The sequence below is a fragment of the Cyprinus carpio genome, chromosome A1 (genome assembly GCF_018340385.1).
Source record: "Cyprinus carpio isolate SPL01 chromosome A1, ASM1834038v1, whole genome shotgun sequence".
Lineage (NCBI taxonomy): Eukaryota > Metazoa > Chordata > Actinopteri > Cypriniformes > Cyprinidae > Cyprinus > Cyprinus carpio.
This window is the reverse complement of record NC_056572.1, coordinates 21,531,007-21,544,046: the sequence shown is the minus strand read 5'-3', so window position 1 is coordinate 21,544,046 and position 13,040 is coordinate 21,531,007. Positions and strand designations below refer to the sequence as shown.

General features: G+C 37.7%; 2 protein-coding genes across 3 annotated transcripts in view; one reads left to right on the top strand and one right to left on the bottom strand.

Moving 5' to 3' along the window:
- Positions 1-13,040, top strand: part of LOC109064757 (CD99 antigen-like protein 2) — a 289,995-nt gene that overhangs the window by 266,622 nt on the left and 10,333 nt on the right. The gene's annotated exons all lie outside the window — the stretch shown is intronic.
- Positions 1-13,040, bottom strand: part of LOC109094305 (charged multivesicular body protein 2Bb) — a 338,419-nt gene that overhangs the window by 321,717 nt on the left and 3,662 nt on the right. The window contains exon 2 of one of the 2 annotated variants that reach the window (XM_042757432.1): positions 9,587-9,840. The exons of the other annotated variant lie outside the window; for it this stretch is intronic. Coding sequence (XP_042613366.1) covers positions 9,587-9,689 — 103 coding nt within the window. The 5' untranslated portion in view covers positions 9,690-9,840. The remainder of the gene's footprint in view (positions 1-9,586; positions 9,841-13,040) is intronic. 2 annotated transcript variants of the gene reach the window in all.

Sequence of the window (13,040 nt, the reverse complement as noted above, 5' to 3'; positions counted from 1 at the left end):
CCCTCCCCCCCCCCCCCCCCCCAGAATTGAGAGTCATAAATAGTGTTATTTTAGTATCACCTGAGATGCCTTATTATAGTTATAATTTTGTATCTGCTGTCCCAATTTTTGCAGTACTATTATTGATTTTTTTTTAAATCTGTCTAAGTTCTTTTTTACATTAATTTTATCTTCGTTTCTGAGTATTTCCTACTGACACCTACTAAAAGATAGAAATAAAACTGACTTTAAAACCATTTTTTAGCTGCTGAAAATATAAGTGTTCCAATAATTATTGGCCACCACTGTAAATATTTTCCTCCTCTCTATTTTCGCAGTAACTTTTGTGTTTAGTTTTGGTTACTTATACTAACCCTGGTTAATAAACCAATATAGTCACAAAATCTTGATACCACAGTTCCTTTTTATGTTCTAAATTATAACTTTTTGGTTATAACCAGTTTCCCCCGCGTTTTTCTTTTCACCTTAATTGATCAAAAGTGACAGTAAAGATATTTATAATGTTACAAAAAGAAATCAATTAAATGCTATTTCTTTTGAACCTTCTATTTATCAACGAACACAACTAGTACTTTCTGTCTAGTGGAAAGTATAGAATTGATCCAATGAACGAGATCCATGAACTTTCACTGAAAGTAGTTGCTACTTTTAACTCTTGAACTGAGATTTTTTCATGACAACAAAAACCCCCACATCAGACATCTCATTCTGAAGAAGAATCTGCTGTACAAATGCCCTTACGGGACTATATATTGATTGCTCAATTTAGCATGCAAGTCACTGAACGACAAGGACCAGAGTATAGAATCAGGCGGCAATAATCGATAAAGTGAATGAGTCTGAAGAAAATATTCAAAAGATTTGAGGTCAATGGGTGGAATCAACAATTCCCACCACGATTCATCCAAATGCAGAACATTTTGAAATAGCTGCCAATGCCAAGAAGTAATAAAGAAACCCCAGAAACAACAATCCAATGAGTGCTCAGCATGACTAACAGCAGAAGACACTGGGCAAAAATAGATCCATGGATAGACGAGAGCAGCAAGGCAGAAACATTTCCTCACCAAGACAGTAACATGAAAGCTCTCCTCATGGTGTGCTAAGAAGGCACTTGGATTATCCTCAAGAACTCGGAAGATAGGTTATTATCACAGAGAGAATCTGACTCAAAAGTGGAAACTTTGGGCCCTGTTATGTCTGGAGAAAACTTGTATTGCAGAAGAAGAACTACATTCCTTGCCATATTTTCAATAAACTGGAAAAATCAACTTGCGTGATGTGCACAAAATTCAAAGTGTTATGCGACAATAGCCCAAAAAGTGACTACAAGCCCTGGGTAAAGTAATACTATCCCAGCACCTTTGCAATACTTTTTTTAAGGCACTAGAATTAAGGCAGCACTAATGATAATCTCACCATACTATTTACAACAACTGTGAATTGAGAGGCCGCCTATGCACAAGCAGAGGAACAGATATTTACAACCGACAGTTTGATGGGCATACAATATGGTAGTTCACATTTCAAGCAGATCGTTGGTCAAACTGATACATTAAAACCCTGAAGTGTGTGTCATGATCTTCAGAGTCTGTTATGGCCAGACTCCATGAAAACCCAAATCTGAACATCTGACACAAGACGCTGTTTCTGAAACCGCTACAAACGGCCTCGTCACTCACAAATCTACCCCCCAGATTGCGGAGCTGCGCAGCTTTTCGGAGAAATAAGGACAAGCGGAGGATGGGTGGAAAAACAGCCTTGGTGAAACATAACTGTCCGCCTCCTCCAGAGTGAATTGAATCCGTCATGCGGTTGACAGAGTGTATGGCCGCCTGCCATGGCTCAGCTCTGTCACGGCGCCTTGTTGCTGTCAGTGGCAGAGATAGAGGATGAGCGGAATTTAGCGTGGGACGAGTTGTCGCTGCCAGCAGCGCGTCCACGCCCCTGAATCAGTGTCACTCCGCACTATCTGTCTAAGACGCGACACTATCCTCTGGAGCTGCCCGTAGTAAAGCATCAACGTGGAACCCCCAAGACGTGATGTGGCCAGTGCCATTTTGGTCGGTTCAATTCAACTATAGTTGGGGAGTACATTCCAAGATATCAAAAATTCAATTCACTTAGGGGGTTCACATTAAAAAAAAATTTTCTGGTGGCCCAAATTAAGATTGGTATTACGCCGGTTTCAACAAAGTTTAGGGATCAGTAAGGAAGGTCTGTTATGCGCACAACTAAGGCTACATTTAGTATATTTGATATAAAATAACTGTCCAGTCTTCAGTTTAACATGATCCTTAATCATTCTAATACAGACCTACTGGTTTGTCTATCTCTTCAAGACTGAAAAAACAGTGCTGTTTCATATTAATATTGTGGAAATTTGAAACATGTTGATTTTCCCACAGCATTCTTTGATGAACAGAAGTTAGAAAAGAACAGCAGGTTATTTGAAATAGAAAATTTAAACATCTTGACCAATTAAACTCATCCTTGTTGAATAAAAGTACTCTTTTTCTTTAACTAAGAACAACATTTTTTTGAACAGCAGTCATATCAGGTTTTAGTATTTTATGTGCCAGGAAAGACATACCAGTTTATGCAAAGCATTAGGCGTGTTTTATAATAATTAAACCTGTTCTAACTAATGCTTTCACACACCATCTTCAAGTCATTCTCATTGGGAAAATATGTACGTGTGGTGACGTTTCTGCGACACTGATACCTACTACTGCACATTCTTGCGGCTCCGTTTCAAAGTGAGCTCTGCATGCATGTTCAATACATGACCGTGGCCACATTTTTATTCTGTGGTAGGTTTGCATTGAACTGTCGCAGAGAGTGTCAACTAATCGGTGTAGGAAATACTCCCTTAACCAAATGAAACCTAACTGATAGTGTTAAAGAAGGCGGAAGTGATATAAAAAACTCATTCATGGTGCAACTGTGCTGCTTTACTTTTTTAAATACGATGGTTTTAAACCATTTTGTTACTCAAACCGTAGTACCATGGAATTCGTATCGGAGCTCGTTCCTATTGTGCTGAGCTACGCAGGCAAATCTACAGAGTTAGTAAACTGACACGTATGTATTCTAATGACAAAAGTAACAAAAACGTATCAATTTTGAAATTTGGCAGCATGTTAAAATTGTTTTGAACTTATAGGGCCAGATTTACTATAAGCTTGCGCCAGCGCAAACCCTCATTTGGCAGTGGGAAATGAAATGAATCAGGCAACACGATTTAGGACTTTTTAAGATTAGCAGGTTCGTCAATTCATTTGTATTTGCGGCATTATTTAATGCCCTAAAAAGCATGCCTCGAAGCAGTTGGTAATTTGCAATGCTCTTGGTAGATTGTGCTGGTCATTATGGAAATGAGGATGTTGAGTCTGTGTTCAACTCAATTTTTATTACTGTAACATTGCCTATAACGTCACACTCATAGCAGCATGATAAACAAAACTATTACTCAGACTTCTTATAAATTATGCATGCTTAGTGAGCAATACAATAATAATTTCAACTATGCTGCAAGTTAGTGAAAAACACAGGATATGTTGTTGTTAAAGGAGTCATCGGATGCTACATGCAACATGCATGCAAGTGGTTTTAAACTGAAATGTGTGTTGTAGTGTGTGTTCACACACACCCTTTTTAATCTCATTAAATGATTTCCCCTTTCTGAAATCGATGCCGATCTCAGAGGCCTGTCCTTTGTGACATCAACACAGACAGGTCCCCTCCCATGGTAGTTTGATTGACAGTATCGTTTCAGCACAGTCTGGACTGACTGTCTTACCTTAGACCGCCCTGAGTGACCGTGTCATCAGTCCCACCATTGTTTCACCGCCAGAGCAGGGGTAAGACATGAATGTCTCCTAATCGATTGAGGTGTTCTGTTGTTGGATGTAATAATGAACATAGCAGTTGTCATTTACTCCCAACATCAGAGCCTGCTGAAGAAGCAGTGGATTACCTTGTTTCTGAAAGGGTTGCCCACCCCAAACTACTTAAATGGTTTATCATTCGCACCAATCATTCGTGATCCAGCTTCACCTCCAGAAGAAGAAAAATGAGTTGTTAATGAATCTTTGCAAATCGCCTTTTCCTAATATGTGCTAGTTAACGAGTTTTACGAACGAATGTAAAATTCATTTGTGCGTAGACAGAGCTGTTTTTGACCCTTACCATGAGAAATTTTTAACAAAACTATGTTAGGACATTTTCATTTAAGACCCTCATAGAAATCATATCAACTTGTGGAAAATGGTCATCTGATGACCCCTTAACAGTGACAAATTTAACTGCGGTAAGAATAACTGCAGTCCTTGGATTACTTTTCAATTATTGTGAATGAGCCTAGGTAAATGTCATTCACTTCAGTTGAGTTCCATTAAGTTTAATTCCTAATAATAGATGTCAGCATGTGTCATAAGATGCTTGTGTTCAAAGAGTTTTGGCAAGTCAGTCACTCGGCGGCCATCTTTGAAACACCTCTCGGGCATGCAAGTGCAGCTCCAAATCAATTTGTATGGGGAAACAACAAATTCTCCCAACACTGTTCACAAAGCTTACGACTGACAACAACTGTGTCATAAATGTTTTTGCTGAAACAGTGTTATAAAAAAGCTTATTTCTCAGGCTAGATCAGCCCGTCTCGGCGCAACGTCTCACGACGCTGACTGTTTCTATAGCAACCAGGACTTTCTAACGGCAGCTGCAGTGATGCGCTGACTTTACTGATTAGCGATTGGCTTCCTTCAATCAGAAGGTGGTGGCTTCCTGCGATTGAAAGTGGCCATAGTAAGCGTTGCATTTTTTCCCCGTTCAAAAATATACGAGTGACATCTTGGATGTTCTATAGGCTAGTCTCTGTTGTGTTGAAGCAACACAAATCTGGCAATCTTAGTGTAATTCACTGTTATTCAAAAGTGGGAACGACACACCCCCGTTCAGTGTGATTATCCCCACGGGTTTCACTGACAAGGCTTAAGACTAGTCCCAGACTAAAATGTAAGTCTAAGCTGTTTCAAGTAAAAGAAACTTGCACTGACTGATCTTGAAACATGTCAGTGTCCTTGTTTTGTCTCAAGATACACACCAGTAATTCTTTTTCTAAGACACATTCATAAAAAAAAATACTTAAATGTCCTAATTGAACTATGGCCTAATCCTGGCTTAGTCTAAGCCCGGTCTGTGAAACCAGGCCTAAATAAAATAGCTAAGCATTTAAGTAAACATTTTCAAGTGTGAACTCTTTGACCCCACCAATTGTTTTTTAAACCAGCATCATCCTGGAACAGCATTCTTTATATTAACCCAGCCACACGGCAACATTTAGAATGTCCAATTTAAAACCGCAGTAAAACCATCTTGAATAAGAAGGCTGCTTGACTTTAAAGTTCCTTTACAGCAGTCTGAGCCCATTTTAATTACACGTCTTATCTTTGTCAGCTCAGTCTATCTTGTTTTCCCTAAAACACCTCCTCCATTTAACTGGATGTGATGTCTAACCCTCACTTAGATGATTGTAGCCGTATAAAGAGCGATCATGTGTCATCTATTAGACCAGCTTAAAGAAGTACAGTGACAGATCATGCAGAGCAAAGAGCCCCAACATACACGCACACAAAAAGACCTCTAGCCAGGCCTTTGCTGTTTTGAATGGACCTCATTTCTTGAATCCTTAGCACATCCGTCATTTTCGCAGCATCACCCCCCCGACCCTCTGAGAAACCCCAAGACCAATTTCAAAACTGGTATTTAAGGTTATGGTTTAGAGCAACAAGACTGACCGCCTAGATGAGGGCCAGAAGTGACAGCTTCCCGTGTCCAGTGCTTTATTTCTCAACTTCAATAGCTCTATGATGAAACAAGCTAGAAGTGAAAACCGACGGGGCCTGTTCTCGCCTAGCAGTTTAAAATCCTCGGGGGGGGGAGGGGTGGATACCGCAGGGAATTGCGCGTGCCTTCTTATCCGAATTGCGGCTCTCAATATCCCATCTGCATTATAATGAGGTTATGGATTCTTCAGCGAACACAATCATCAAACATCATCTCTCTTGGTATTCTTCTGCTTGCTCTCACCACATTCTTCCAGTAAACCCACCAATCCAAACATGGCAAGAAAAAAATTATCTTGTTTAGCTGCAAATTAAGTAGCATGCATGGTCATTGCGGAGTAAATCATCACCTCCAGGAGATACATAAAGGTCAGGATCGACCGATACTGGAGGAGGGTACGTGATGCTTGAGAACTTACAGAGCCCTTTTATACACAACCGACAACTTAAAACCCCAAGGCTCTTCAAAGATTTTACTTGAATTGAATGAATGAATTTTACCTGTTTCCCTGAATTTACAATCTTCTCGAATCTTCTTCACGGCTTGCCAGACCCTCCTGTTCTTCAGGTTCCCAGCTGAAGAAGAGAAAAAAAAGATAGAAAAGAACCATATTAAGCATACTAATTGATCTCACACTCTCATTCATATATATATATATATATATATATATATATGGTGTGTTCCACACGTCAGCTCTCGTCCGGCTCACATCAACATGTTGAATTGGCATCGGAGCCTTCGGCACAAGTGGGAACTCTGATTGGATGTTCAGTTTATCGAACAAGTCAGTGCCCAGGAATTAAAGTGAAAGTGATTGAAACCGAGTAATGCATGCAGCACAGATAAAGCGCTGTTCTAATGTTACTGTATTTGATCTTACCCAAGCATTCCGAATATTTTCATAACAGGAGCCACTTAAAATTAAGAAAGTTATCAAAATAACTATTATTCAAAATGGTAGGCAAGCGCTGCTTTGTTTACGTTTTGTAAATCTGCGTATATCTTGTATATCCTCGTTTTCCATTTCTCCCTTTTAATGACAAATATATAATTTAATGATAGCTGCTAATATAGACAGATATTTCCTCTCACGCAGGTGCAAAACAGACAGGTGTTAGTTTTGCAGTCGGCTGTAGTCTGTGCGGTGTGTGTGTTTAAGTGCCGATTTTGGTCCAGCCGCTGTCAACGCGAGGCGACAACACCGTCGGCTTTCGTCGCCTCTAGTTCTTCTAATTACTGAATGCACCTTCAATCAAATTCTTAAAAAAATTATTTCAAGGAAAAAGACTCACTTTATATATAAATTTGTATATAACATGGATGTTTCAGGGCAAATTATCAGAAAAATAAGGTATTTTTAATGCAGTATTACAAGGTAGCATATTACCATTTAAGTCTTAATATAAGTAACGTACTGTAAAGGTACTAATGAACAACATTTAGGAGTAGGTGATGTACAAAAAAATATCTTTGAGGATAGGCTCCTTCCCCAATGACAAACAATTTTACCATTTTTTTCTGACAGTTTACCAACAAAGATGCAAAGGTTTACCTCAGGTTTCAAGCAGCAATTGCACAACAATTTTAGCACACAAACTTTACCAACAGGCTTTAACCAAAAAATAAAAAGTGTCTGGAAAAAAAACAAAAAAAAATTCTGTCAAGTTCTCTTCCAACACATACAGTACCCTAAGAAACCTGTCCTGCGTTTGAATGAACATGTGAGGAGAGTTACTCTTGCATAAGCCCTTCTTATTGCCTTTTATGTGACACCCATACTTCATGAGAGAGCTCTTATTGATAATGCAAACTGACAGGCAGAAAAAAAAAGGAGGGAAACATTGGGTTGGTGCTCCGTTAGCACCAGTCATACTTATAACTGACTGTACGTGGTATGAAAATTTTTCAAAATCAATCACAAGTACCAGAAAAGCAAATAAAAGGCTACAGTACTACAAGAAAACTGATCTGTAAACTGGACGTCAAGACACCAAAAGAAATGGATTTGGTTTCAATGATTTGTAATCAGGTATGAGATGATACTATACCAATGACCACATGCATGTCCAGGCTGGCAAGATGTCTGGAAATCTCATATCCCATTCCTCTGGTTCCCCCTGTACAACTATGGCAACCTTTCCATTTGCTTGGGCAAATCTGGGCAAGACAGGAAAGTATGAAAAAAAAAAAAAAAAATTAGAAAATTGTTTTTTTTAGTGTGTTTGTGTGGTGTGGTTTTTTTATCTAAAAAAGATGTTTACACACTGACACAGACTTGTCTTTGTTTGGACATCCCTCTTTGAGTGTTCTTGGATGTACTGTGGTCTCAGGGATGATTAAATGTAGAAAACTGCAATCCTACACACGATATACTGGGAAACAGCATGACCTGTTTTTTTGTCATTAATCCTACTAATTATGCTATTACTTCACTCTGTTGCTTTATGGGTACTTATTAGTATCAATAATGAAGAAAAAACAAGTGCACTTGTGCATTTAAGCAAAAGAAAATTCTAACAATCATCACTAATAAGCAGTGTTACCTTTGTTGCCATTTCCATGTTGAAATGTCCAGTTAAAATTAGTTAAACTGCAAAGCTTACCATTTTCAGGACCATAGTCCAATAATGCAAATAAGTCTTAAAATCAGTGTTTCTTAATCATCTTTCTTTCTTTTTTATTTTTTTTTCTTTATAGCTACATCCGGTCAGGCTTCAGAAGATTTAAATATTTCTGATACAAAAGACCATGAGGTGTGAGGATGGATTTTGAGTCTAATCCTTTTGCTTTGCGCTGGGACCTTGCCCTGTAACAGTGATTTAAATTTAAATAAAGAGCCGTCTAAAATTGCAATGGAACAATCTTAAGTAGAAGAAACATGTGATAAGTTTGTGATAATGCATAAATCACTGAATCTCTGGCAACACTCTAAATCACCCAGAGTCTGCTATAAATTAAATTACATACTCTTTAATAAATGGGCATAAGTATGTAGACTACATTTAATAATTTTTTTAAGACATTTAAAACAAATACATTATAAATACAGTACATTTCTAACTATTTAAGTGAACATCAACATCAATTATATAATCAGTTTTAATTAAATGTATTATAAAGTGTCTTTATAAAAAAGACCTAAGCTTTGGAGTAAATAGGTCAAAGGTTACAGTCGGCTATGTTTAGATAACAACTATTTCTTTTAGGTTTATGCATAATCACAGCCAAGTTAGCAGCCATAATATACAAACAACCGTTTCAATATCAAAAAGTATAAAGAAATGTTAAAAGAAAGTCGACTCAAAAAAAAAAAGAAAGAAAGAAAAAAACGGTAAACTGTAATAATTTATCTCTAGTCTCTCATATCTTTTACTGACTTTTATTTTATTTTATTTTTTACTCAGTGGAAAATAAATAACAGTCTCACTATCCTTTCATTGCACCTTTCACCATACAATAGAAGTGAACGGGGACTGATTTTGTGTGTTATCGGGGGAAAAAAAAAGAAAAAAAAAGAAAATAATACTGGTTCGGAAGAACATGAAAGTGAGCAAATAAATGCAGAATTTTTATTGTTGAAAACTGTCCCCTTTAAGCGCACTTCTCACGAAGCGATTCTAAACGTTCCCAATCTGTTCCTGGCAGCTCCTAGCTACTGAATAACTGTTTGACAGCTGTTCGACAATAAAACAAGCGCCCTTCAGATCACTACAAATCCGTGACCATAAAAACCTCTAACCTGGCAGGGTGAAGGATCTGTTGAAAAGCTGGTATAGAAGAACTTTGACGCCGTCTAAGTAGAGTCTGATGAAGCCGAGGATACAAGGTAAAAGCCACCACATGTTTGAAGATGACAGCGAGTGTCTCAGTATTTACGCTCCGTGTTGAAGTACAGCAGAATGTTATCAGCTGTTTGTTCGATAGTTCCGCTTTCTACGTCAATCACTGTAGACACACTTGAGAGTCTGGATGCAGAGTTACGGAGAGTTACCACTACCAAGAAATGGGGAAAAAATGTAGCTGGTGAAGATTAACGTTACCAAAAAAAAAAAAAAAAAAAAGTGTGCAATCTATGGAAGCCCGTTTCCGCCTCACAGTTCTTTTTTTTTTTTTTTTTTTCATCGCAGTTCTGAGAAAACAGTCGGCAAGTTTATATCGCTGAATTTCTTTTTCCTCAAAACTGCGAGAAACAAAGTACGAATTGTTTTATAAAAAGATGCAATTGCCTTCTTATTTTATTTTTTATTCTGTGGCAGAAACGGGCTCCATAAAGCGAATATTTCACCCAGAAAATCCAGTTAATACCAGTTCACCGTTAATTCAAGGACATCAAGGTCCAGGGTTTTTTTTTTTTATTTTTTTTTTTTTTTCAGTGGTGTCTGTGCAATAAAGTCGACAATATTGCAAAATATTGAGTATGACATGTATCTGTATAAGTTTCCTTTTTCTGTTGAACATAAAAGTGTTTTTTGATGAAGGTGGGTAACTTAACAGTGATGAATGTGTGTAAACAGTTGCTGGAACAACATAGAAAGTGAAGTGGTGACATGTGGCCATGTATGACCCATACTTGGGAAACTGTGCTCTGCATTTCACCCATCCAAGTGCATGCACACAGTAGTGAACACACACAAACACACTTTGAACACACACCAGGAGCAGTGGGCAGTCATATTGCTGCAGCGCCCGGGGAACAGTTGGGGGTTCGGTTCCTTGCTCAAGGGTCTCACCTCAGTCTTGGTATTGAAGTTGGAAGCGAGAGCTGGTTATTCACTCCCCCCAGCAACAATCCCTGCCGGACCTGAGACTCGAACCCACAACCTTCGGGATACAAGTCCGACTCTAGCATAAGTAGCATAAATAAATACTACGACACACAATGGGTACAAGAAACTGTTTGGTTACTCACATTCTTCAAAATATTGTGAAGAAATTCACAACTTGAGAGTGAGTGAATCATTACAAAATTTTTATTTTTAGGTAAACTATCCCTTTAGAGATACCCCTGTAAAAAAAAGAGAGATTTTAGTGCCCAGTGCAGATTGAATAACTAGAGAGCTAGCCAACATAATGTAGATAGATGCCCTATAATAAAATTTTATGATAGGAAATAAGATAAAATTGTTAATTTTAACTGAACTGTTTTATTTTTTTTTTATTTTTTTATACAATATTTACTCAAAGTTCACAATTAACTATTGCACTATTTTTAAATGTCACTAGGTGGAATAACCTTCCATAGAAAATAAAATGTCAGTTTAGATTTTATGATGACCTTAATCGGCCAGCTGGGTACAGTTATCAGCTGATGCAGATTAAATATTGATAGACTGTTACATCAAAATTGTGCACATATGTTATGCAATGTTTATTTATGATGTATGATGCAAATGGATGATATAGGCTGTTCTGTATGAGTATGCTTTTGATCACGTTCGTTCCAGCCTATTTTTCCCCCTCTGTAAATTTCAGCTTATTTTTATTTATTAGTAATTGTTTTCCCCTACATTTTGTAAACTGTGGAGACCCTCAAATTTAGCAGTTTACTTTAGATCGGGGTGCCCAAACTCTGTCCTGGAGGGGCGGTGTCCTGCAGAGTTTATCTCTAACCCTAATCAAACACAACTGAACCAGCTAATCAAGCTCTTAGGCATGCTAGAAACTTCCCGGAAGGTGTGTTGAGGCAAGTTGGAGCTAAACTCTGCAGGACACCAGCCCTCCAGAACCGAGTTTGGGCACCCCTGCTTTAGATTCTTCTCTCAATAAGTAAAACTCCAGTACTGAGGACCCACCTACCTGAATGTTTTAGATGTCTCAGTAATTAAACAACACCTGATTCAACTCATCAGCATTTTAATGTGTTAATTAACAAGACCTCTAAAACATTCTGGGAAAACTGGAGCTGGGATATAGATGCGTCAGATGTTCTTGTGCGACTGAATTACACAACACAAGATGTGCTTTTGGAACATTCTCAAATCTTGCTGGATAACAAGGATCATCAGGTTTTTACTTGTGGAGATGCCAGATCCACCAGCTTAAGTTCTTCTGTCAGTTACCAAGACACTTTTGAAATTCATGTTCATGTTTTTTCAGTTAAAATTGTCACTTGAATTGTTATGCTGATAATAACTTGTCATAAAAATACTTGTATTAGAGAAATGCAAGATAGAAGCATTTCCCTTATTAGTTTTCCTCTGTCGCTCTCTCTCGCTCCCTATATATATATATATATATATATATATATATATATATATATATAATATATATATATATCTATATATATATATATATATAATACTATATATATATATGCACACACACATATATACACACAAACATATAATTTATCTTTTTTTTTTATTTTTTTTTTGTATATATATTATATATATATATATATATATATATATTTATATGTGTGTGTTTGTGTGTGTGAATAATCTCATGCTGTTTCACTATATTCTTGACAAGCGTTTTTTTTTATTTTTGGTTAGCAAACAGGCATTTATGTAAAACCTACTGTCATACAAGGGGGATATGTGCCATGAAAACCCCTCAAGAGAGAGAGAACGCAAACCTGGAGCTCAGCTTTGGTGCAGTGACAGCAGGTTGTGGAGAATCCTTGATGTTTGACTAGTGCTATGTAAACAGACATTTTCTACTGGAAGTGCTCTCAGGCCTTATAAGTAGGGATTTTGTCTGAGAAAAGAGGATGAATGTTTTAGATTGTGGAAACTGAGCACCAGACAATTCTTTCTAATTTTGTTTATCATTTAAACATGAACATGTTACTGAATTTTTATAATGTTTGAGAATTCAGGGGGGAAAAAGGAAAATGTTGGACATGGGTCAATCAAAGAGGCTGAGGTGTGACAAAATGACAACTTGGTTTTCCACATCGGCACTCAGGATTTATCCTCAAGGTGAAATCAATGCCACTTCAAAAACTAATAATTATGTGCCATTGTGACCTGAGGAGCTTCTGTCTGCATGTTGCTTTATCCTTTCAGGGCCAGGGAGGCTTCCCCTGAGCATGTTCTGATACTGACCTGAATCCCTACTCGCACTCGTTCTTTCCAGAAGTGCTAAGCCTCCAGACAAACAAGCACTCACGCATAAACACGATCTTCTCTCTCCATCTTTTCCTCTTACTCGGGATGCTGGATAGCAAAACAGCTTTTGTATTTTCCCCT